This window comes from Limulus polyphemus, unplaced genomic scaffold (genome assembly GCF_000517525.1).
Source record: "Limulus polyphemus unplaced genomic scaffold, Limulus_polyphemus-2.1.2 Scaffold3092, whole genome shotgun sequence".
Lineage (NCBI taxonomy): Eukaryota > Metazoa > Arthropoda > Merostomata > Xiphosura > Limulidae > Limulus > Limulus polyphemus.
In genome coordinates, this window is record NW_013668702.1 from 54 (window position 1) to 1,558 (window position 1,505).

General features: G+C 37.4%; 1 protein-coding gene across 1 annotated transcript in view; it reads right to left on the minus strand.

Annotated features, from left to right (window-relative positions):
- Nucleotides 1-205: 205 nt before the first annotated feature.
- The window catches only part of LOC106468635 (LIM/homeobox protein Lhx1-like), a gene marked incomplete at its 3' end in the record, with an annotated part of 42,448 nt that continues 41,148 nt past the window's right edge, over nucleotides 206-1,505 (minus strand). Inside the window, exon 4 of the mRNA XM_013929063.2 lies at nucleotides 206-395. Coding sequence (XP_013784517.1) covers nucleotides 206-395 — 190 coding nt within the window. The remainder of the gene's footprint in view (nucleotides 396-1,505) is intronic.

Below are 1,505 nucleotides of genomic sequence, written 5' to 3' on the forward strand. Positions count from 1 at the left end.
AACCATTACAAGTATATTTCTAGAACTAACCATTACATGCATACTTCTAGAACTATCTATTACAAGTATATTTATATAATAATTTTGGATTCGTCATCCATTCAAACTTCAATGAAAATCTTTTACTAATTGATTCTACATAACCAGACTCTTCAGTGGCTTAATAAGACAAATAAAGATGTCTATGCTAGAGATCAATACGTACCGGAAAAATAACTGTAGCCAGCGTTGGGCCCTAGGACCATATCGGGACTATCGTCAAGTCCGTCGGGAGACATTCCTGGTCGTAGCTGCCGCATGGCCCGCCGAGGATTTCTGAAGAAGTGACGGCGAGCTCCGAGAGTGCTCAGTTGCTTCATTCTCCTTTCCTTCGACCTACGATTCTGGAACCAGACCTGTTGCAACAAAACCAAACAGGTAAAACTTCTAGTTTTTGACCTCTTGTATACCAATGTAAGACGATCTAATTAGCATAAGAACGTCATATATAGAAAGATGGGAATAAAGCGTTAGTAATTCGGCACACTTCTGTAACCAGTTTAACACGACTAAATCAATTTCAACTTCAAAAAAAAAAAAAAGAAAAAGATACTGATTAGCTAAAAAAAGCGACCTCTCGTGAAGGCAAAGAGAATACGAATGTTAATTACCATGGAAACTTCGACTGATCTCTAAAGTTTCTTTTATTGATTCATTTAAACATTTACACACAAACACATATATATATATTTATTTATTTTCCATTACCGCATTTAAAAGTTATAGCAAAACTTTACAATGACGTGTATGTATCTTTCCAGAAGAAAAAAAAAGACGCGCGAGATAACTTAAAAAAACTTTATTAAAACACAGACAGACAGATAGAAGAAAAAATACAGTGGTTGCATTACCTATCATAAGGGAAGTAATTCACGTGATCATCAAAAATTCGTGCACAAAATTAAAACGTTCTGTATTTCAGTTATTGTAATAAAAATCTGGTATTGTTCGAGGCTAGAATTACGTCATAAATTATTTAATAAGTATACACAAACAAGCAGGTCGATAGACAGGCATCAACGTTTATATAATACACAGAATCGAGTTGTGTCAATTTCAAGTCGTTCCATGTCGTTGTTTGTAATTAAGCACAAAGCTACACAGTGGACTATCTGTGCTATGCCCATCACGGGTATCGAAACCCGATTTCTAGCGTTGTAAGTCCGCAGACATACCGATGTGCCACTGGGGGGGGGGGGCTCGTTCCATGTCATCAATGAGTGGAGAAGAGTCATGAGCAATGCGTTAGGCTCTTTACACAGAATTGAGTTGTGCACTTTCAAGTCGTTCCATGTCATCAATGAGTGGAGAAGAGTCATGAGCAATGCGTTAGGCTCTTTACACAGAATTGAGTTGTGCAGTTTCAAGTCGTTCCATGTCATCAATGAGTAGATAAGAGTCATGAGCAATGCGTTAGGCTCTTTACACAGAATTGAGTTGTGCAGTTTCAAGTCGTTCCATGTCAT